Source organism: Phyllostomus hastatus, unplaced genomic scaffold (assembly GCF_019186645.2).
Source record: "Phyllostomus hastatus isolate PE091 unplaced genomic scaffold, TTU_PhHast_1.1 phas_scaffold_317, whole genome shotgun sequence".
Taxonomy (NCBI): domain Eukaryota; kingdom Metazoa; phylum Chordata; class Mammalia; order Chiroptera; family Phyllostomidae; genus Phyllostomus; species Phyllostomus hastatus.
Window position 1 is genome coordinate 5,184,510 of NW_025334023.1, and position 22,722 is coordinate 5,207,231.

A 22,722-nucleotide genomic window follows, 5' to 3' on the forward strand; every position below is an offset into this window, starting at 1 on the left:
CAGCAAATAAATTGCAGAGAGGAGAGAAAAAGGAGAAGGAACATAGAGATTTAAAGACACTTAAGAGATAAATTAGCCAAATGTACTGTGTAGACCTGTTTTGGATTTTGATTCAAACAAATGAACTGTAAAAAAAAAATTGAGCCCTGGCTGTTGTGGCTCAGTGGATTGAGCACCTGGCCTGTAAAACGAAAGGTCCCCAGTTTGATTCCCAGGCAGGGCGCGCGCACGCCTGGGTTGTGGACCAGGTCTCCTGGTTGGGGGTGTGCGAGAGGCAGTGGATCCATGTTTCTCTCCCTCTTTCCCCCCCTTGTCCTCTTTCTAAAAGTAAATAAATAAGACATTTTTTTAAAAAGTTGAAATGAGTTAGCAATGATATTTTTAAAAAGTTTGAGATGATTGGGACTTTGATAATTGAGTATGGTGGTGATGTTAAGATATTATTAATATTTTAGATATGAAAATGATATTATTTTAAAGCTGTTTTAATCATTATGAGATACATATTAAATATTTAGAGATAAATGACACAATATCTGGGATTTGCTTCAAAATAATATAGGGTGATGGGGAGAAGTGGCCAAGAATTTAGCTAATACAATATTGGCCATAAGTTATTGTTGAAGCTGGATAATGGGTACATTATTATTTTGCCTACTTTTGCACACTTGAAATTCTTCATAATACAAAGTTAGATAAGTAAATGTAAACTTTACTGTACGTAAGCAAACAAGTAATACAACTTGCTTAGAAACTGAAATCTAATTGAATGGTTCTGAACTGGTAACACCCACCAGGAGCCCCACTAGAGCCTTGACGCTGCAGAGGTAAGTCAGTCATCATCCCCTGGGCGAGAGCCACTGAGAAACAAAGTAGGTTCTTAGAGATGGTAATTGTCTCAAAAATTCATGGGGTATCTAGAGAAATAACTTAGTGTTTCATGTTGATTTTTCCTTCTAATAAATGAGAATATTAACATAGTATACACTTAATCAAAAGATCTAGAATTTTAGGCTTGGCTGTGCCACTAGCAGAGTGACTTGGACAATTCAGTTAATTTTTCTGAATTTTACGTACTTAATCTGTAAGACAAAGCTAATAATAGCCACCTTAGAAATCCACAGTGAAGTACAATAATAGATACAAGGACTTTATAGTCTGTGTGGTGCACTTCTAAGGTGAAGGTTGTATGCAGGGCATAGGAAAAGCGTGTATCTAGTTCCTTAATTGCGTGAATAGCTATGTAGACCAGAGGTTCCCAAGGTGTGCTCCAGGGCACGTTTGTTCCGTACGGCGTGAATAAGATGACACCTGAAGGATGGGTCCCGTGGATAAGTAGGTTACCTGGGGCAGAGGGGGGGATGAAGATAAACTCTTTTAGTTATTGGTAGAACGTTTCAAAAATTTTAATCTGTTAATATGCATCACAGATCTCCAAGAGGACAATAAACTCTGTACTATTTCCCACATTTATTTTGACCACAGAGTCATTTCTTCATGGGACTTTTGCTTAGGAATACTATTCCTCAAAATACACTTTGGAAAACAGTACAGCAGACTATAGCAGACTTGAGGGAATTAAATAATTGCTGTATTTGAGAACAGTATTTCAGAATGCCCTAAGACTGTCAGCATTAGTTACTAAATATTTTTAAAAAGTTAAATGGTGATTTTCTCCCTCTCTCCTCACAGGGACTTTCGAAAGAAGGTGCCACCTATCGTAGGTGTGACCACCCAGTTTCATGCATGGTGGCATATTCTAACTGGCCTTGGTTCATATCTTCACATCCTTTTCAGGTAGGAAATAGACTTTTTAACCCTAGTACTTGAGTGGGGTTTTTTTGTTTGTTTGTTTTGTTTTGTTCTTTATATTCTTCAAATAGGATTTTGGAGACAGAAGCAGGAACGTAAGTTCCAGCTTTGCCCCTGCCACTGGGTGACCTTACACAAGTCCCTTCCCCTCTGACACAGGATCTACATCTTAACACAAGTAGGATATAAACATTCCCATTTCTTACTGATCAGCATTAAAGAATACACTTAGGGAGAAAAGAAAAGCACTTGGATCCCCTGAGTAGAGGTCTGGAAAAGTGTGAGTTTCTGAAGTCCCCTGCTTAATTCATCTCCCTCCCTGAAATAAGTTGGGTGCTACTTTTCTTTTCCTGCTCCCCCATGAAGAGTCTACTGGAGGTCAGCCACTAACAGCAAAAATGAAATGAAAATTCTCTCAGATCACCCTATTCAAACAGTACTTCCATGTCACTCTCTCCCCTTATCAGGCCATATTTTTTTTTCTAAAGATTTTTATGTATTTATTTTTAGAAAGAGGGAGAGATGGGGGAAAGAAAGTGAGAGAAACATTGATGTGTGAGAGGTACATCAGTCGGTTGCCTCTCACACGCCCCTAGCTGGGGACCTGGCCCACAACCCAGGCATGTGTCCTGACTGGGAATCAAACTGGAGACCTTTCAGTTTGCAGGCCGGCACTCAATCCACTGAGCCACACCAGCCAGGGCCATATTTTTCTTTAAAGCATTTATAACCAGTTATACATTTATTTAATTGTTTATCTCCCCCAACTAGACTGTAAGCTCCTTAAGAGCAACTGGGAATTTATCTTACTCACTGCTACACTTCCAGATGTGTAGAACAATGCCTGTCATGTAGCAGCACTTGGTATATATTGTTAAATGATTTAATGAGTGAATGTATACATATTGATCTCTTTACTAGGAGATCAGGCTGTTTAATCTCAAATTCTTCTCAAGAATTGAGAGAGCTGAAATATTTGTAGAAAGGGGAAGAAATTATTTCTTTGAACCAATGTGAAAATGTACTTAAGCAGCCTGGCTGATTTTATCAGTTAATTGATAAAACTGATTCATCTATATTACTGTTGATATGATCACTCAATTTGCATTCCATAATCGATTTTGTAATCCAGATTAATAAATATTTAACTCAGATGACACAGGGACATGATCTTGGTAAGACCATGGAGTGAAAAGATGGTGCAGTTCTAATTCAAGTGAAATTTTTAGAACACCTCTTCAAAATAACATTTGCATCTCAACTACTGGGAGACTACTTGTTTAGGCAACCTGAATTATCAAAAATTTAACTACCCAAGGATGATATAAATAAAACATCTGTGCAGCTCAATAGCAATCACAGAATTAATGCTGTGAACAACTCAAGGTTATTAATCATGGAAGAGTTCTTTAAACTCTGACTCTAAGCATATTTATTTCACTTTTGGCAACTTCTTACTGCATTGATTGTTTAGATTCTCAACCCATAGCACATATGGGTTTAGACATATCTAAAAAGGAAAGGATATGGGAGGAATTGCTTGTGGAAATTGACAGAATAGAAAAGCAAAAACAAGAATAACTATAAATAAAAACCAAAAATTAAAAACCCAGCACCTTTACACTGCCCAAGAAGTCCCAAGGGCATTATCACAGTATAATACAATAGAATCTATAATGAGTACTCAAGAAGAGATGAAATTATACTCATTATATTCTATTTTAAAAGACTAGGGTTTCCCACTTTCCCATTTCCTTTCACTTTTCCCTCACTCCTGGTGTGGAAACCCTTCAAGGAAGCACTGAGCGGGGAGAAGTGTTGTGCAGACATAGTCGCATTCAATGTCCAAGGAACAAGGAATGAGGAAAAGGGGTCCGTGGCAGCAGCATGCCGAGCTTCCAAGAAAATGTGGTGGTGATGGGAAAGGGGCCGCTGTGTAGGGCAAGGAAGCAGGGTGACGAGCAGAAGGTGTGTGGAGGAGGTGGCTGGGGATGGGAAATCAGTTAATTTAACAATAAGTGAATATATTGAAGATAACAAAAGCTTGTTTTCTCTAGTCTCAGAAGGGACTTACAAATATGAAAGAGAAAAAGCTAGAAGGAACTCTGAGGGTGTAAGATTAGAATTTAAAGTATTGATATAAATTGATGAATGTGTGACACACATACACATAATGGTTATTATTTGTTAATGTATTATTTTCCATTCGAACAACTGTAAACCTGCTTTTGTCCCACCCTGAGTATGTGTGTGTATATATTTATACACACACACACACACACACTCAGATATAGAAAAAGTTAGATGTATACATGTTGTATGTATTATAAGTGTGTATGTATACCTGTGTTTACACATGCATATATTACCTAGCTGTGTCCTCTATGAAAGCAGAAAGCAAACTTTGGCCCATTGGCCAAAGCTAAGATAATTTGAGTATCAGAATTAAATAGCAAGAGTTTCTATTGAATAAAATGGGAATCCATGAGTGTATACTAATATAAATAGGTAAATGAAAAATGAGGAGAAGCAAAAGCTTTTCCTTAAAGAAGAATGCCAACTCATAAATGTAGAAGGAACAATGGAAACAGGTAATCGCCGTTTGGCAACCATCTTCGGGATAGCTGATAGGCATTAGTTATCAGCGGGTGCTCTGGCTGGTAGGTGGAAGTTTGATGAGGAACACATATCGGCATAATTCAGAATGTCTCCCCGTGACATACTGAAACAAAAGGGAAAACAGTGACTTTACAGTGAAGAAAACTGGCAGCAAGCAACTTGACCATGCACTTGAGGTTAACAATGCCTGTGATGGAGCAGGAGAATATAGTAATGAACTGATGTAATGCGCTGAGGTGAGCTCAGCATCGTTTCTGTAGTATTCCTGCCAAAAGTGCATGGCCTGGGTCTGGACATGAGAAACATTAATGGACCCGGGTTGAAGGTTCTTTGGCAGAATGAAAGTTCTGTACTCCTTTAAGACCATTAAGTACATGAGTGACAATGAAAGACTTCTAAAGACATGACCTGAAAACTAAGTGCAATGCATGTTTCTAGATAGGAACCTGGATCAAAAAGAAAAAAGAGAAATTGTTGAGATAGCAAAATTTGAATGAAGCCTTGACTTGGATGGTAGTATTGTGTTAATGTTACTATCCTGATTAAACAGCTGTACTGTGGTAATTTAGCAGAGTTTCCTTGTTTTGTGGTGATACACGTTGGAATGTCTAGGGCTGATGGGCATCAGGTCATACAAAGACTCTCTAAGGTATAGATACACATGTATACACGTATATTTGTGTTTGTGTGTGTAACACAAATGTAGCTAAGTGATAACAATTAGGGATCTTGCAGAAGAGGATACAGGAATTCTGCATACCAATTATGCAGCTTTCCTATAAGTTTGAAACTATTTTTAAATTAAAAAAAGGTGGGGCATAAGGCCAGGCCTCCAGATCATTCTTTTTAGGTATTTGTAGTAAAAGAGCAAATAGAAAAATTATCATCTAACTGGTAACGGGATTGTTTTATATCCATACAGTATTTTGAAGTTCCCTTGGATATGCTTTAGTTGCAGTGCACATAGTATGATCACACATCACTTGTCAGTGTAAATTAATGCAACCTGTTTGGAAAGAAATTTAACACTACATGTATAAATGAAAATAAAATGTTTATATATATATTTTAAGATTTTTTAAAAGATTTATTTATCTTTTTTTATTTATTCACTTTTAGAGAGGGAAGGGAGGGAGGGGGAGAGAGAGAGAGAGAGAGAGAGAGAGAGAGAGAAAGACATCAATGTGCGGTTGCTGGGGGCCATGGCCTGCAACCCAGGCATGTGCCCTGACTGGGAATCAAACCTGCGACACTTTGGTTCGCAGCCCACGCTCAATCCACTGAGCTACGCCAGCCAGAGCAAAATGTTTATATTTTTATCCCAGTTGTAATCCTCAGAATTTATCCTAAAGAAATAACCCAAAATGATGAACATGTGTGTGTAAACACAAAAGAAATGATCACAATGTTATTTAATTTAAGAAAATAATAACAATAATAGTCCTGGCTGGTGTAGCTTGGTGGGGTGAGCATTAGCTTATGAACTGAAAGGTTTTGCTGGTTCCATTCCCAGACAGGGCACATGCTCGAGTCATGGGGGCGTGTGAGAGGCAACCATTTGATGTTTCTTTCCCTGTCTTTCTCCCTCCCTTCCCCTCTCTCTAAAAATAAAATAAAATCCTTTAAAAACTTTAAAAAATAATAATAACAACAAATAATAGGAGAAAAATAAAAGAAACTACCCAGTGGTGCAGAATCATAAACTATAGTATGTCCTTTACTCAACTGTTTAAAATTATAAATATGAAAAATATATAGCAACATAGAAAGATATTTTCATTTTTAAGTGAAACAAAAATTATGTGTACAATATTTAAATTGTGTAAACATTAATTTGCATGTTGACAACAGTTAATGTAAATGCAGAAAAATGAAGCATTTTGATTAGATTTGGTAGCAGGGTTTTGAGTTAATTTTTTTCTTTGTTTTCTATTAACATTAAAATGTTTTTACTGTGACTTTTAAAAGAGGAAGGAAAGAATAGAATATATTCCATCCTAAATAACTAACCTAAAAATGGATGCTAAACATTAGTTATATGGAAATTTTGATTCTATGGGTACATGGAATGGAGCATGTGAATAACAATATTTACTTCAAAGGGATGATTTGATAATAGTATAGTACACGTGCCCTTTAAGACTTAGCCCTCAGTCCTGGCTGGTGTGGCTCAGTGGATCAAGCGCCAGCCTCTGAACCAAAAGGTTGCCAGTTGGATTCCCATTCAGGGCACATGACTGGGTTGTACGCCAGATCAGGTCCCCCACTAGGGGGTGCATGAGAGGCAACCACACACTGATGTTTCTTTCCCTATCTTTCTCTCTCCCTTCCCCTCCGATTAAAATAAATAAATAAAATCTTCTTTTTAAAAGACTTAACTACTGTACAAATGTTTATTTCAGACAAAACACAGTAGAATAAAAATATATGAGTTCAGATCTTTGCTCCATCACTTCATAATTGTGTAACAATCTTGAACTAACCGTGTTATTTGACTCTAAGCCTCAATTTACTGATCTATTAAATAAGAATAATACTGCTTACTCCATAGATTATTCAGATGATTATATTGAATGGGAGTTCTTCTTGCAGTAATGCCAGCCTAGGTTATTTAGACAAATATCCTCCTAAAAAACAACTAAAAGTGTTGGATAAAATATTCAAAGCATCAAAGATTGGCAAGATTAAAAGAAATTAATAAATCAGAGTCTAAGAGAAAGAAGATACCTAAAAAGGAACAGCACACTTGCTTTGGACCAGCAGAATTTTTGTTAGTCCATCAAATGTAAGCTTTAATTTTTTTTTTAATTTTTTTTTAAGATTTTATTTGTTTATTTTTAGAGGGGAAGGGAGGGAGATAGACAGAGAGAGAGAAACATCAATGTGCGGTTGCTGGGGGTTATGGCCTGCAACCCAGGCATGTACCCTGGCTGGGAATCGAACCTGGGACACTTTGGTCCCCAGTCCGTGCTCAATCCACTGAGCTATGCCAGCCAGGGCTTGTAAGCTTTAATTTTGATGGCTTTGTGGAGCAAAGGGAACAGAAATCGATGCCTAGGGAAGGAGCTAGCCCAAGGAAGAGAGTGGTGGAAGACCTCCTCACGTCAGGCTGACTGAAACAGGAGTAAACTTACTTTCTACCTCACCCTCAACTGACTGCAAAGTAAATTGTTTTAGTACGGAGCAGAGCAAGAAAAAGAAGGAAGTCATGGCCATCATTCATCTCTTACAAAGATTTGCAGCCCATCTACCTAAGTGAACTGGAGAACCTCATGCCATTAACTTCCGTGAAGGCTGTCTTAGACCTGCGTTATTCCCCCAGGTGTCTGGCAAAAGCAAATAGCAAATCTCTCTGAAGAAAGACTCTTTCATCACAGTGTCCAAAGAACTTTCAGAAGCTATTTTTAAGAAAAGTAATTAGTGCACAGTCAAAAATAACCAAGCACACAAGGAAATAAGACACTGTGAGCAAGAACCCAACAGAAATAGTGTAATAGAAAGAGACCTGCAAAAAATCATATATTAGAATTATCAGTGATTATAAAAATAATATTGATTTCTATGCTTGAAGAAATATATCAAACTTAAAAAATGAATTCAAGGAAAAGGAAACTTTTTCAATCAAATTTTTAAAATAACCAAATAAGAATCTCTAGAAATGAAAACTGAAGTAACAAAATGCAAAGCTCAATATACATGACTAATAGCAGATGAAACTCAATTGAAGAGAGAATTAGTGAAGTGGAAGATCAGGAAAAATTACATGCAGCAGAGACAAAAATATGGGATTGAGAATAAGAGAAGTGGAAGATAAAATGAGATTCATTGGAGTTCCAGGAAAAAAAGTTGGGGTGGCACATCTCAGTTATTAATGTCATACAATAACCCCAAACTTATCAGTTAAAGATAAACCAGTTTGATTTGCTCACAGTTGCGTGGGTCTTGAATTTGGAAGGGCTCGGCTAGGCAGTCCTCATATGGAGTCTCTCATAGCATTGCTGTCAGATGTCAGCCCAGGACGCAGTCATCTGTGGGCTCCAGGTGCGACAGATGTACAAGATGACTCACTTACCTGGGGTGTCATTTGATACTGGCTGTCATCTAGGAGCTGTGGCTATAAACTAGAGCTGCCTGCACGTGGTTTCTTCATCCTCAGTGTAATCAGCCTCCATACCTGGCACATGGTTTCTCCCAGAGGGAACGTTTCAAGAGAACCAGGAGAAAGCAGCAGGGCCTTTTATTACCTAGTTTCAGAGTACATGTGGTGTTGCTTTCTCCATACTCTACTGGTCAGAGTCACACATTTAAATAGAAGGGACACAGATCCTGTGAGAGGAGGAATGCTGAAGATTTTAGGGTCTCCACACTGAAGTCTGAAGAGGAGGTACCGCTCAGCTGGTGCTGGTATCTGAGCTCAGAGGAGAGACGTCTTTGCGAGGGAACCCAGGCCTCTCAAGGGCGCTGCTGCTACAGGAGCAAAGAGCTACTGCCACAGTGACGAAGTGTTGTCAGGATGCCGCTCACAGAAACCGCAGGCGAACAGCCACTTGTGAAAATAAAACAGGAACACCCTGGCTGGTGTGGCTCTGCTGCCTGGAGCATCGTTCTGTAACCGAAGGGTTGTGGGGTTAATTCTGGGGAGGGTATATACCTAGGTTGCAGGTTCAGTCCCCAGTCCAGGTGCAGACAGGAGGCAACCAGCCAGTGCTCCCCTCTCACATTGATGTTTGTCTCTGTCCCTTCCTCTCTCTCTAAAGCAATGAAAAAAACGGATGTGGACTTAAAAAAATACTTTTTTTTTAAAAGATTTTATTTATTTATTTTTTTAGAGAGGGAAGGGAGAGAGAGATAGAGAGAAAGAGAGAAACTTCAATGTGCGGTTGCTGGGGGTCATGGTCTGCAACCCAGGCATGTACCCTGGCTGGGAATCGAACCTGGGACACTTTGATTCCCAGCCTGCACTCAATCCACTGAGCTATGCCAGCCAGGGCTAAAAAAATACTTTTAAAAAGCAAATAACCCTGGCTGGCATAGCTCAGTGGATTGAGCACGGGCTGGGAACCAAAGTGTCCCAGGTTCGATTCCCAGCCAGGGTACATTCCTGGGTTGCAGGCCACAGCCCCCAGCAACCGCACATTGATGTTTCTCTCCCTCCCTCCCTCTCTCTCTCTCTCTCTATCTCCCTCCCTAAAAATAAAAAAATTAAAAAAATTAAAAAAATTAAAAAAAAAAAAGCAAATAAAACAGGAAGGAAGAAGTCCCTTCTCTCTCCTCTAGCTTTGCAGTCTCTCTTGAGTGCCCTCTATCAGAAGAGCCTGTCGGGGAGCATTTGTCAGATTTGTCAGTGCAGAAACGTGGTTCGTGGTCTCAGCTCCTGCCTCACACACAGAGGGTGGAAGGGCAGATTTGGAGCTGAGGTACAGTAACTTAGTAACCGACATATCTGGTAAGATTAAACGAAAAGAGAAGAGGAAGACCATACATAAATAACCAGTATCAGAAATGTAAAAGGAAATGTCATTCCAGATGCTACAAATATGAGAGGATAAGAAGATTTTTAACAATTTTATGTGATAGGTACTTTTATTTATATTTGAAGTGTTCCATAAAAAAAGTTTGAACTTTATGCTCATAACCTCACCCGGGTTAGGCACTTGATAAATATTACCTCCTTTAACCCTTAGGACAGTCCTGTAAGGCAGGAAATGTTTTATACATGAGGAAAGATGAGCTCAGAGCAGTTACATACCTCACATGTGATCTTCATGTCATTCATTGCCTGGACTTGAGCCCAGAGTTTCTCTGTCTCCCCAAGTCAGTCTAGGAAACCTTAGAAGTCATCAATACAGTGTCTTCATTTGATGATAGAGCAAACTGAGGCCCGGAGAAGTGACTTGCTCAAGGTCACTGGCCAACCAGAGTATACTCTACTGGTTTACAGGGAGCCAGAACCTGAATTCAAGACCTGTTTCCAGCGTTTACTAGATGTGGCACCTTGAATGGAATATTTGACCTTTCTGAGACCGTTTCTCATATGCAAAACAAGACCAATAATGCCCACCTGGTAGGTTGTTTAAGAATTAAATGTATAGAAAGCTCTGGGTCAAAGCTTGCCCCACTACTGTAGGTACTGTTGGGAGCGGTGGAGGTAACAGCAAGGGTTGGAATCTGGGCTTCTGTGCTCCAGTTCAGGATTCTTTCCTAAAGAAAAGGGAAAAGGTGGGAACTTTCCTTTAGAGATTAACTGCCAGAAGGGTTATATTTTAAGATAGTAGAGTATTCTTCATAATATTGATGCTCCTCTTTACAGTTCTAGTTTTGGGTAGGGTGACATTATAGCCACATGAAATTGCACAAATTCAACTATACATGCTCTTTTGCCTTTTCTTTCTCTTAAAGAAAAAAATTTGGCCCTGGCTGGTGTAGCTCAGTGGTTTGAGCATGGGCCTGCAAACCAAAAGGTTGAAGTTTCGATTGCCAGTCAGGACACATGCCCTGGGTTGAGGGCCAGGTCCCTGGTGGGGGCTCATGAGAGGCAACCACACATTGATGTTTCTCTCCCTTTCTTTTTCCTTCCCTTCCCCTCTAAATAAATAGATAGATAGATAGATAAATAAAATCTTTCAAAAGAGAGAGAAAGAAAATTTGCCCTGGCTGGTGTGGCTCAGTGGATTGAGCACTGGACTGCAAACTACAGGGTCACTGGTTCGATTCTTAGGGCACATGCCTGGGTTGTGGGCCAGGTCTCCAGTGGGGGCCATGTGAAAGGCAACCACACATTGATGCTTCTCTCCTCCTCTTTCTCCTTCCTTCCTTCCTTCCTAAGAATAAATAAGTAAAATCTTAGATAAAAGAGAACATTTTTCACACTCTGACATTATGTCTTACACATGCACACATGATACACTGTATGTTATTATTCAAATACATTTAAATAGTGTTCTGTACACAAAACTATGTATGCTGTATTTATGGACATTTTAATGAATTTTTCACAGTAAATTTAAATTTACCTTTGCTGTGTGCACTGATACTAGATTCTGATATTTTCAGAGATGATTAATTTTAAAGGATACTATGAAAAAAGCTCTGTTATCTTTGTTTATTTTATACCTGTATTGTAATCCTGTAGAGCTGATATAACCATTTCCAAAATATTCTAAGAATATTCTAATCCTTGCTACATATATCTTCAAAGAAGAAACGAGCACCCATAACCTGCATCCTATGCAGCATGAATGAAATGCTCCCTAGTGAGCTGCCAACATCCTGAGGTCACAGTCTGAGAGCTGATCCTTCCTCTGTCTCCTTTAGCATCTTGCCAAGTGTCCTGTGCAGAGTAGGTGCACAGAAAAAGTGGTTGCTAAGCCTTGGTCACATGGCTCAGTCGGAGCATTGTTCTGTGCACTGGAAGGCTGCTGGTTCAATTCCCAGTCAGGGCACATGCCTAGGTTGTAGGTTTAAGACCCAGCTAGGGCACGTGCAGGAGGCAACCAGTCAGTGTTTTTCTCTTACTTTGATATCTCTCCCTCTCTCTCTCTCTCTCCCCCTCCCCTTCCCCTTCCTCTCTTTCTAAAATCAATGGAAACATGTCCTCAGGTGAGGGGTGAGGATTAAGTATATATATATATGTTTGCTAAAAGAACAAAAGATATACCAATGTTGCTTATTCTTTGTGTATACATAGACCCTATGGTTAAATTTGTCATTACACCAGTTTGCATGGATTAAAAATCAGTATGAAGAGCTTTCTCCTCTCCTGTTTTCTTTCAGTGTATATACAAGAACACTTTACCTGAGATGCAGGCCAAAAGTGAAGGTGAGTCTACTTCACAGGGTGTGTGTGTGTGTGTGTGTGTGTGTGTGCTGGGAGAGAGGGGATACTGGGAAGGTGGGTGGAGTGGAAGAAAGGGATGGGGTGGAGAGGTAGGGGAGCGAGTACAAGCTTCAGAACCAGATACTCTTGAATCTTAATTCTTCCACTTAATGCATTATGACCTTGGGCGAGACTTTTCTCTTTAAGCCTTAGTTTCTTCAACAGTAAAATGGACCTGGTAATAGCTACATTGCAGAGTTGTTTTTAAGGATCTGAGATTATTTTAATTCCCAGCTCCAGGCTTGACAAATAGATGCTTAATACATTTAAATAAGTTAAATAAACACAGTTTCTGAAATCTGGTGCAAGCCTGAAAAATATGCTGTGCTCAGGTACTTCCACCAGGACAATCACTAGCAAACCTACCAGGCACTATGGGCCTAGCCCGTGCGCTTTTCCCCATTTTTCAGGGATAATATGGAACACTTTATCTTCTTTCATTTTGTCCTGACTTGTTTCCAAACAGTTTCTCTTCGGAATCTGGCCAGTGATCCTGTTGGAGCCTGTCAGGAAGCACAGATAAATTATTCCACCAAGAAAACAAAAACATACCTGCCATAGGCCTGGTCAAAGGAATGAGGAGATCCTTAAAGATCTACGTGTTCAAATACATCACGACCATCGCAGCCGAGGAGCGACGACTCTCTGACTGGTGCTGCCAGGCACACAGAATGAGGAATGGGGCTCGTTGGATGCGTAGCCTATGTCATTATCTCCTTTGTCCTCCTCACCCTCACCCTAAGATGTTAAAAAGAAACAGACGTGATATGTCTATGTATACTTGAATGCTAGAAAAATTGGGCTTTTCTTTAACAGGTTAACAGTTTGTGCTGATCATAGGAAATTTACTATTTCCTCTTTTTTTGACAAGGGTTGCATGTGAATTATACTTTCTTAATATTTGGTTAAATAATGAAATCACTATACTGGCAACACCCTGGTCGTCTCCAGAAGACCAGCTATGAGCTAGTACTTAGCTGTGTCAGCCTTGATTTGTATTTTTGTCCAAGTAACCTCATGACAGTTGGTTTTCCAAGGTTTTTTTGTTTTGTTTTGTTTTGTTTTGTTTTGTTTAAAGAGCTATCAGTGGGATTCTGGTAGTTTTTCACCGTCTGCCTCTGTGCTAATCGGAGGGTGTCATAAGCAAGCTCAGACCTGCCACTGGGTTGTCACACCCCTGCTCTGGCTTGTCTGTGGGTGGCCACAGCCAATCAGAGCAGGAGGGTCACCTTACAGCCTTTATGAAGGCGATGAGGACACCTGTGCAGAAAGCCGTATCTGCAGACATTGAAGGCGGTTGTTCTGTTTCCTTTGATCTTTGCAGATCTCCGAGTGGTTACTGTTTTTATGGTTAGGCAAACATGGTCTGGTCTACCCATATTCTGTCCTCCCAGCATAACTTATTTGAGGTTACCAGTGAATGTCATTATACTCTGACATTTTAAATTATGCAATATTTTCCAGTTTTCAGAGAAAATGTGTTGAGTTAACTAGAGCTAAATGGTCAGGATCCTATTTACATAAACTTATATTATTTAGAATATCTGCTCCTTCATTTTCTGAAGGAAATAGATTTAAGGGTTGAGAACAGTTCTAACTTACTTGAACTTGTAACAGAACTCCCAAAGGTTAAAGTGCTGAAAAACAGCAGTGAAATATCACTGTAAGGCAGCTCGTGCTAATTTGAATTTGAATGTATAACAAATCGTATCACTTTTCACAAACATAATACCTGTCCAGGTTTAAAAATTTAATTTGACCACCCCTTTGCTCATATATTACCATATTTGTAGCTCTACACCATTAACATTTTTATGACTTTACTTGCTTATACATTATTATAAACTTCAGATTGTTGCCATGAGCTTCAAAAGGAAGCTCATTTTTTCTTATGCAAAGATATTAAACACTTCTGTCATTTTCCCAGTATTCAGTAAGTAGCCTTAGTACAAATTTAAAACCAGTACAAATTCTGTCCTTTTTTCACCTACTTGCCTTAGTTTTAATCCAAATAGTATTTTCCTTACCTTAACATGCCATTAGGCGGATACTTCCGCCTGCTTTTATGATCCTCCAGACAAAAAAGCACTTGCCAAAACATAAATGTAAAAGAACTGTGGTCGTGCCTTAGGAAAACATGAAACTAAACAGTTCCCACACACAGCCCACGAGATCGTTCTTTCTTTTACCACAAGGTTCTGACTCCTGGCTGCATTTCATGTGCAGCTGCCTAGGCTGTCTGCCATCTTACATTGTTTAATGAGTTCCATTTGTTTCACACCATTGTCTTTTGTGCATTTCACTCAAGATATACTTCTGCTTAAAGAATCTGTATAGAAACAGGCACCTCCTTAATGACAATGCTGCAAAACACAGGGCGACTGAGACTCTCCAGCATTGAAGTCAGACTGAGTGAGCGGAGGGCTCACGCTCGCAGGGCCCTTCCGCTTGTCGGGTGAGCAGGCAGCCCCACTGGGTGAGTGGAGCTGTCCTGGAGAAGTGCGGGGGCCCCTGGGGGACTTGTAACATTGTGGCCAATTTTTCAAAGTTCTTTGTTTCTGTCAGGAAAACAGATAGCATCAAACTGTTTTGCAAGTGTTGGGCAAACAGCAGAGACTAAAACCAGCCTTTTTCATTTTCCAAGTTAGTTTTCACCCCACGTGGCTCTCTTTTTGGCAACCTAAGTAAGTATTAGCATACTCAAGACTTTGTTCCTGTGCCACAGCACGTATTTTGGAAATACTGCTAACCTTTAGGACATTACTAAATCACCTTTATTTCAATGGTTTTGTTTTTTCCTTCTCGGATTCTGGGTAGGCATCATAGGGTTAGATTACTTCCCCTCTCCTTGCCCTTTATTTTCTTGGAAGACTTCCTGTTAACTAGAACACACACACACACACACACACACACACACACACACACACACACTCCCCTTTCCTCTAAGCAGATAACGGTTTATTTGCGTATTACCTGATGTGAAGGGTACTCATCTGTGAGCCCGTTAGCAAATCATATTTTAGAAAACATTAATCCTTCATGAGGAGGTGAAAGAGGTGGTTTGTTTGCACATTTTAATATCCTTCCTGTGCTGCCATTTTCACTCCAGAAAATTAAAAAGAATTAGAATTTTTTTTTTTTTTTTTTTTACAGAAAAACTGGGGGAAAGGTGGTTGTGTCAGTCAGATTGGTCATTCTGTCCGCTCCTCCCCACCTTGGCATTTCCGGGACACATGGCCACCGCTGAAGCCATCTCTTTGATCCTTGTGATATATAAATTGATCATTAACAGGAGAAACATTCATTTTTGAATAGTCTACAAACAGAGAGATCCAAATAGTAATATGTGGTTTAGCAGAATTCGATCAAATATTATGGTTAAACTTTATTGCAAAATTTCCAGGACTGTTAATCTGGGCTTTCCTCACACTGAGAGGATTTTTCTTACGCTAAGAGGAGGAATGAGTCAAAGAAAATCAAGAGACAAAAAATTTCAGGTACACAATGCATGAAAGTCCTTAAATACCTGCAAAAAGTTCCATTTTAATGCAAACACTTTCTGAATTTAGCCAATGTCCCTAAAAGTGTTTAATAATTTAAGGTTATTTTGTATGTTTTATAGGTTCCATGTTACGTTACTCTTGAAAAAATCATTTGTTGCTAAGTGTACAGTTTTAGCTCCCAAGTCCACATTCACATGACAGAAGAAATCCTTCTAACCCTGTGGTTTATGACGTGCTACTGGACAAGCAGTTGTGTAAAACAGGAATTTCAAAGTGAACCAGTTATCGCTGGGGTTTGCAACTCTGTGGTGATTTGCACATCTACCTCCGCCCACATTGTACATCATGTCAGTGCCATAGTATAATTAGCTTGGTAACTTTGTCTTGTTTTTTAGTGTCTAAAGTTACAGCTTGTTCACTGTGCTGTAAACATTTGGAAATGACTAAAATTTGGCTAAAAGTAGTTAAACCTCTTTGGGGGAGCTATAAAATGAAAAAAAAAAAAAGAAGAATGGTCATGACCCATCTGACTGGAGAAATTCAGCGCTGTTTTTTTTAAACTGTTGTACTTCCTTCAAGAATAAGGAAACTTTTACTTTAACATCCAACTGTAACAGCTGGGTGGGAGTAAGTCGTCAGAATTGCGGAGGTCTATATGAGCGTGCCGCTGGACTTAATCTTCTGTTGGAGAGGAAGTCTTTCCTATCCTTTTAGATTCAGTAGTTGGGGGCCTGACAAATGACAGGTTAGCAAGAGGAAAGGCTTTTACTCACATACTTACATGGGAGTGCAGAGAAAAATGTACCTCAAGGAGGAAGAATTTGGGGCTTAATAAGGAAAAGGGCTGGGGACGGAGGGCACTTACAGGAAAACAAATGACTTTTAGGAAAGATAATGGGGCCTTAGGAGAACAGGTGGGAGAGACGGTAGTTTCATGACTGTCTGTTCGGGTGTGGAACTCCCAGGGGAGAGGATTTATGACAGTTGAGTTCTTTTGGAAGATAAAAGGACTTCAGGAAAATGAAAGGCTTCTTCCTGCATTTGCTCATTCCCAGATGCCTTCAGCTCAAAATAATTCTTTTGCCACAGTGCTATATTCTGTGCCCCTTTTCTTCCCATCTTAAAACCTCCTGTTTATAATCTGTTGGAGCAGATTATAAACTCAGTCTCTGAGTGCAGAGGGCAGCCACAAGGGCCTCCAGATGTCAGCCCTGAAGTCCCTTTAGGTGGTGGAGTAAGGACGAAAGTGGCAGTGTCTGTCATGGTTGTTTCCTGGAGCTCAAAGAGCCACGTTCCGGTGAACTTCCTGAGAGTCACGAGTGATCGTAGTGATAAGTCCTTTAAAGTCACAGCAGGTTGTCCAGCTTCAGCTTGCATGGCTTCAGGAAAAGGGCAGTTTTAGTTCTTAGTGATACCAAGTCAGGAATGGGAGAGAACTGGAAATGTACCTTACTGGAAAAATGCATGAGACGGCAGGATCCAGCTTACAAACAGGTGAAATAAAATAGCCCAACGAGAACAAACAGGACTAGAATCTAGTTTTCCCCTGAAACAAAATTTCTCTCTACTCGCCCTCATTTTTATCAAAAACAATCAGGGTAAGACTATTTTTATTTGCAAAACAAATCTAGTCTCATCAAACTTGACCTGATAGGTTAAGTGCAACAAAAATAATAATTGATGACAGAGGCCTTTTAAACTTTGTTTTGCTCGGACTTTCACCAGGGATTTCAGATTGGACATTTTAAAGCCTCGAGGCTAGGAAGCCAGGCCAAGACCTCACCACCGTCAGGCTTCACCTGCAGTACCTGCAGGTTTAGATCAACTCATCCTTCTCAGGGCCCCCAAAATATTCTGAGCTTTTTGGGCTGCCACAAAGTGGCCCTCCTCACCGGTAAGGCTAGGAACCCTGCAAGGGTGCCAGGCCGGTTTTCCAGGGGAGCTTTGTAAGCGTTGGCTCCTTGTAAGTCAAACTTAGTACCTTAAAACTAGTCATTTCTTACTTGATGCGTATCTTCTCAAATGTGACATTCTAGTCAAAGCCCTGGTAACATAACCAGTGCTTCCAGCCGTGTCCTGTTGATACAAGGAGAACAAGTTCTTTTTGGACATAGTCGAATAACTATGTTACCATACAAATAAGAATATGCAATAAGAATTTCCAAGTTTTGGAGGGATCAGACAAGGAGAAGAGATAAATGTTTTATTTTTGTTTACAAAGATATAATCTAAATTCTGTAAGTTATAGATAGCTTAAAAGAGTTAAAGGGGTTTCTTAAATCTGGAAAACAGAAGATTAAAGAACAGCAGTACTAAGGTTTAGTAATTAGTGATCCAGTATCTTATCTCATTTGGAAGTGACCTAGACCCAGATACAGGTACTGCTTCACTTGAAATTCAAACTGAAGATAAAGCTCGGGTTTTGGACCATAAACTTTCACCCTGGGTCATGAAACCTTGACATCATGGAGGGAAAAGTGGAAAACATAAGGGGTAACAACTTGCACCAAACGCCAGTCCTTCTTCTAGCAGGCCGTCAGAGCAGCTAAGGAGAAGGCATCACTAAAGAATTGAAACGATTATTAGCTACAGAATTTCTGCTGTTCGTGCACATTCAGCCATTTGGAAGAAGCAGTAATGACCTCTGGCCTCTGTTTTAATACACTTTACATATCTAGTATTGTTTCCCAAGACCTTCATTTGTCATTAAATTCAGAAAGTTACTATCCATTTTGATAGCTAATGTGGAAAATGATCACAGGAACATTTCCTACTAGAAAGCCCTGAAACCTAACTCAAATTCAATCACAGGCATGTGTGTGACCTGAAATCGCCCCACTCCGGTTAGCTCAGCAGCTGGCAATATTACGCCATCAACCACAGGTCACCCTTTGCTCACAGGTCCTTTCAACCTCATTAACAAAACCTGCTTCATTGCTTTAAAGACAACAGTGTTGGTAATTAAACTAGATGTAGTCCTTGGCACCATATTTTTCGGACTATAAGATGCACCCCCCAAATTTGGAGAAAGGGGGTGCGTCTTGTAGTCCAAATGTAGCTTACCTGGCTTGCTGTAGGGGGGGCAGTGGAGCAGGGTCACAGGTTATTAAATATTTTACCACATTCTTTTGCTTCAATTTTTTTTCTATTTTCCTATAAAACCATGTGTCTTATAATATGATAATTTAAATTTTCACCAAATCATAAGGTTCTGAAACATGGAGATGTTAGATCTGCAGATCACCACTTTTAAGTTGAGTTTACAGAGCTAACTCAGGTTGCAGCAGGGTACATGCATTAGAGAAATCTTTAAGCACATACACACACATCCCTATAAATACTCATGCTGAGGTCATCTTCACCCAAAAGATGATACAAGTGTTCTGTGATACCAAATGGCCGTGGAACAGAGGCAGGCAGACTACAGCCCCGGGCCAAGTCCAGTCTGCAGCGGTGTGGCCTGAAAGGTGAGAATGGTTTTCACATTACAAGTGTTGATTGAACATATAAAGACCTGCGAAGCCTCTACGGCTCGCCCTCTGGCTCCGGAAGGCCTTCAGCAGTGAGCTCCGTAGTAGAAGTCTGGTCGTACTTCTTACTGCCCTTCTCTGCAAGGTGGTTCAGTGTGTGTGTGTGTCAGAATGAAATATTTTATACATTTGAAATCTCTCACTTTGTTGAATGTAATCATATGATTTGTGTTTAAATATTTACACTATAAAATTATTTCTTCATAATCAGTTTTACTAGATTGGCAGGAGTCTGCTGCAAAGTGCCTAAACCTTTGAAAAAATTACATGATTTTGTTTTTGTTATAAAGGGAATTCCACTCTGTGCTGTAAAATCCAAAAACGTTAGCTGCATTTATCTTTTTGAGTTGACTTCCAGAAAGCTGAGCTCTTTAGACCATTTGTCTCACGCCATGCAGTAGCTGCAGAGGTACTAATAAGCTGCACCATAGTCGTGTACACATTTTTTTTTTTTTCAAAAGGAAAAGTTCAAAGATTTTTTCCACAAGTAGTTTGTGTTTCTTTTTGGCTCTTTCTAGAGCCAAATTAATGCTTATTAATACATGAACCTATTTTAAGAAATAGCTATTATCAATTTCTGTTTAATGCACTGATTGGGCATTGTTTATTGTCAAGCATTTTCATATTTTTAATATTTCTGAGTCATTTATCAATGTGACCAGCAGATAAACTGTTCAAGTTAATTACCTGGTTTCCTAGTTTCATTTTGGTGTAGATGTTTTTTCTGCTAGCAATTATTTAATAAACATAGATTGTCCTGAATCGGTACAAGGAACTAAGCATTTCCAGGTGACCTCACATCTGCTTATTCACTTTTTCCGTTTGATTTGCCAATGCCACAGTCATTTTTCTAGAAGATAGTAGAATTATGTGTATTTGTCTAATCCGCTATAATCTAGGCTATATTTCAGTATTCAATTACCCCTCTGTTGGTAACAGTACTGAATGATGCTGTCTCAAATAAGACTTCTGGTAATGTCTTATCCCTGGTTCATATTTAATGTATCAGCACGTTTGTATAAAGGCAGGGCCACCGTGGTTAGTTGCAGATTTTGAGCACTGCACAAGGGCACTCTGTCGGGGCTGGGGGCTAGTGGAGGCTGAAATCTGGCCTCTGCTCGCTTGTCAAGGTATGTGCCCTGGTAGGGCTGCATCTCAGGACACACCGTGTGCCAGTTTCCAAGTGAAGGGGGCCGTACAGGCCAGCAGCCGTCCCATGCATAGGAAAGGATGTTCAGTAATTATGCTAGGATATTTCTGTTACTAGTCTCAAACTATACTGTAGTACCTTCGACTCCAAGCCTCGGTAAGTTACTAGGTTTCAAACAAAGGGAAGGAAGTATATGGAAAAGAGATGGATGTGACCTCGAAGCTCAAAGATTCACTCTGATTCTGCGAGTGTGCTTCCCTTCTGTAGACCTTCAGCAAAGGAGCTCCCAAGTGGAAAGCTGGTAACTTTTCAATTAAACAGTATGATCTATAAATACCAAGTGTGCTCAACTTTAGAAGCTCTGGAGTAAACGCACAAGCCTTCCAGGGTTACACAATTAAGGGTGTTGGCTGGGGGGACAGATCAGAAACAGACAAAAATTGCTGCATGAGCCACATATGTCAGCAATGCCCAAAGTGCCATCTACAAGATTTAAAACAAATTAAGAATATTCCATAATTCACCTAGTTTTTCAAACCACAGCACTTTTTTGGAGGTTCTATGAGAGTTTATGAAGAAGTTCTATGAGGTTCTATGAGGAAAAATTAATCTGGAACAATACTATTGTCTTCATTGTAAATTTTGAAAAATAAAAATGAGGAACAAAAATATTGGCCAGATTAATGTGGCTATCCTATTAGGAAAATACTCTGTGATTAGGTGAGGTGTGTCTGCCTGCCCCCTGGCAGTGACCGCCTGAAAGACCATGCCCAGAGAGCCTCCACAGGGCCCAGGAGGTCATGCAGCAGAGTGCCCTTCCCACCTGGCTTCTCCCCGCCCTCCCCCAGCCTTCTCCCCTGAGGTGACTCCCTTCCCTGGAGGCCGTAGCAGAATTAGCTCACTTTCCCGCAGGGATGCTTTCAGCCCAAACCTTGAGAACCCACCCGCTCCAGCCCATTCCCGGCCATCAAGGAGCTGCAGCTAATGTATGTGAATGTGACGTTGGAAGGAGCTCTGCAGCTGAGACAGGGAGGGAAGAGAGCAGGGGGAAAGACCGTGAGGTGCTGTGACCACTCCAAACTCACAAGGCACTCTCACGCTCGATAAGCAAATTATTCTCTTGGAATCATGTTGGGGTTGGGAGGTTAGCCATGAAGCAGGGAATTGGGAAATATGTAAGCTTAACCCTTGGTTCCAAACATCTGCGAGAGCTTGTCTTTCCCCTGCAGGGGGCACTGTAGATGTGAATGTCTTTTACCCCCAGGGCTGGAGCCTTCGGCCACCAGAAGGCTCAAGTGAGAAACTGCAAAGTGGTTCTTGTCAGATGCATCTTCTCAGGAGAGTGGCACCGTGTGTGCAAAAGAAGCTTCAGTGGAGTATCTGCCCTTAATGTGAGACCTGCAAATCCAAGAGGGAGCAAAAGGTTCCTGCAGGCAGGTTCTCGTGGAGAAGCCAAATTAAGACAAAGGGACCGGTGGGTCATTAAGTCTACTGGAAATAGACAACCAGGGAGACCCTGGGATACAAGGCAAGGGGTGAAGTCAGACAAGAGTGGAAATATCTAAAGTTCATAGTATCTAAAGCCCAGGAGGCGTGGTCTTGGTTAAAGAGGATTATGGCAGTGCTGCCTTTAAAGGACCTGCAGTCTTGAAATGGGATGAAAGAAGTTACTGAATAAATCAACCCAAATCAGGAGTTTTCACATGGACATGGAACTTTGCAAGAACCGAGACAATAATTATTTGCTAGTGTATCTTCCAAGCTCTTCAAGCTGCAGCCTTAAAACCTGCCCTGTGGTCTGCGCTCTGGCTGGTTCTGTTGGAGCCAGTGGCTGCTGGCACCCTGGCCAGTTTCCTGGGAGATGGTTATCCATCACTGTCCCCTGAGCCTCTGAAGCCGAGTCCTCTGCCAGCCTTGCGTATGGTGGTGCCACTGCAGCTTCTTACAGAGAATTGATTACCCTGTTGTTCTCTGTCTGTGATGAGCCCAGCAAAACTGAATAGATTCAGTTGTCTCCCCTGGATGTTTATCTTCAGGCCTTTCTAGAGGCCACCCTGCGTTTAAGAAAAGAAGATTTAGCCTCACCAGGCATTTTGGACTGTGAAAGGGGATGGGGGGAGCTGACTAGAGTCACGCGAGAAGAGACTGGGTTTGTGGCTCTGGGAGAGAGCTGAAGGGATGGCCACCAGGCCCACCCCCGGTGCTGAGTCCCTCTCCCGCACTGCAGATGTC

The 22,722-nt window shown here is 40.6% G+C and overlaps 1 protein-coding gene across 1 annotated transcript in view; it reads left to right on the forward strand.

Moving 5' to 3' along the window:
* The window catches only part of ACER3 (alkaline ceramidase 3), a 126,741-nt gene extending 106,718 nt beyond the window's left edge, over window positions 1-20,023 (forward strand). Inside the window, exons 9-11 of the mRNA XM_045817961.1 lie at window positions 1,693-1,797; window positions 12,205-12,250; window positions 12,774-20,023. Coding sequence (XP_045673917.1) covers window positions 1,693-1,797; window positions 12,205-12,250; window positions 12,774-12,830 — 208 coding nt within the window. The 3' untranslated portion in view covers window positions 12,831-20,023. The remainder of the gene's footprint in view (window positions 1-1,692; window positions 1,798-12,204; window positions 12,251-12,773) is intronic.
* Window positions 20,024-22,722: the final 2,699 nt, after the last annotated feature.